The sequence below is a fragment of the Eimeria mitis genome, genomic scaffold (genome assembly GCF_000499745.2).
Source record: "Eimeria mitis Houghton genomic scaffold, Emh_scaff1021, whole genome shotgun sequence".
Taxonomy (NCBI): Eukaryota; Apicomplexa; class Conoidasida; order Eucoccidiorida; family Eimeriidae; genus Eimeria; species Eimeria mitis.
Window position 1 is genome coordinate 8,299 of NW_013567135.1, and position 622 is coordinate 8,920.

The 622-nt window shown below is 56.9% G+C and overlaps 1 protein-coding gene across 1 annotated transcript in view; it reads left to right on the forward strand.

The window, feature by feature from the left end:
- The window catches only part of EMH_0027710 (protein kinase (incomplete catalytic triad), putative), a gene marked incomplete at both ends in the record, with an annotated part of 13,546 nt that overhangs the window by 6,630 nt on the left and 6,294 nt on the right, over nt 1–622 (forward strand). Inside the window, one exon of the mRNA XM_013494069.1 lies at nt 405–524. Coding sequence (XP_013349523.1) covers nt 405–524 — 120 coding nt within the window. The remainder of the gene's footprint in view (nt 1–404; nt 525–622) is intronic.

The following is a 622-nucleotide window of genomic DNA, read 5'->3' on the forward strand; positions in this document are numbered from 1 at the left end:
CTAGCTACCCAGCTAGCTAGTCAGCTAGCTATCCAGCTAGCCACCTAGCTAGCTGCCCAGCTAGCCACTCAGCTAGCTACCCAGCTAGCTAGCCAGCCAGACACCCAGCCAGCTAGCCAGTCAGCTATCCAGCTAGCTAGCCAGCTAGCCACCTAGCTAGGTAGCCAGCTATCCAGCTAGCTAGCCAGCTAGCCACTCAGATAGCTAGCCAGCTAGCTAGTCAGCTAGCTATCCAGCTAGCTACCCAGCTAGCTACCGTGCTAGTTAGCGAGTTATATCTCCAGCTAGCTACATAGGGCGTCCGGCGCAGTGTTTGTTGGCTGTGAGCCCAAGGGTTTCGGATCTAGGGTTTAGGGTTTAGGGTTTAGGGTTTAGGGTTTAGGGTTTGTTGTTTGTTGCTGCAGGCGCTGCAAGTGACGGTGCCGCAGGTGGTGAGCCGACTGCCCTTTCAGGCGCCGCTCTTTCCGGGGGTTTATTTTGTCGGCCGCAAAGACGCCAGGGTCAGGGCTCTCGACCTCCTCACGGTGAGCCGCAGCTAGCCACAGCTAGCCACAGCTAGCCACAGATAGCCACAGCTAGCCACAGATAGCTGCAGCTAGCTACGGATCCAGATAGCCGCAGA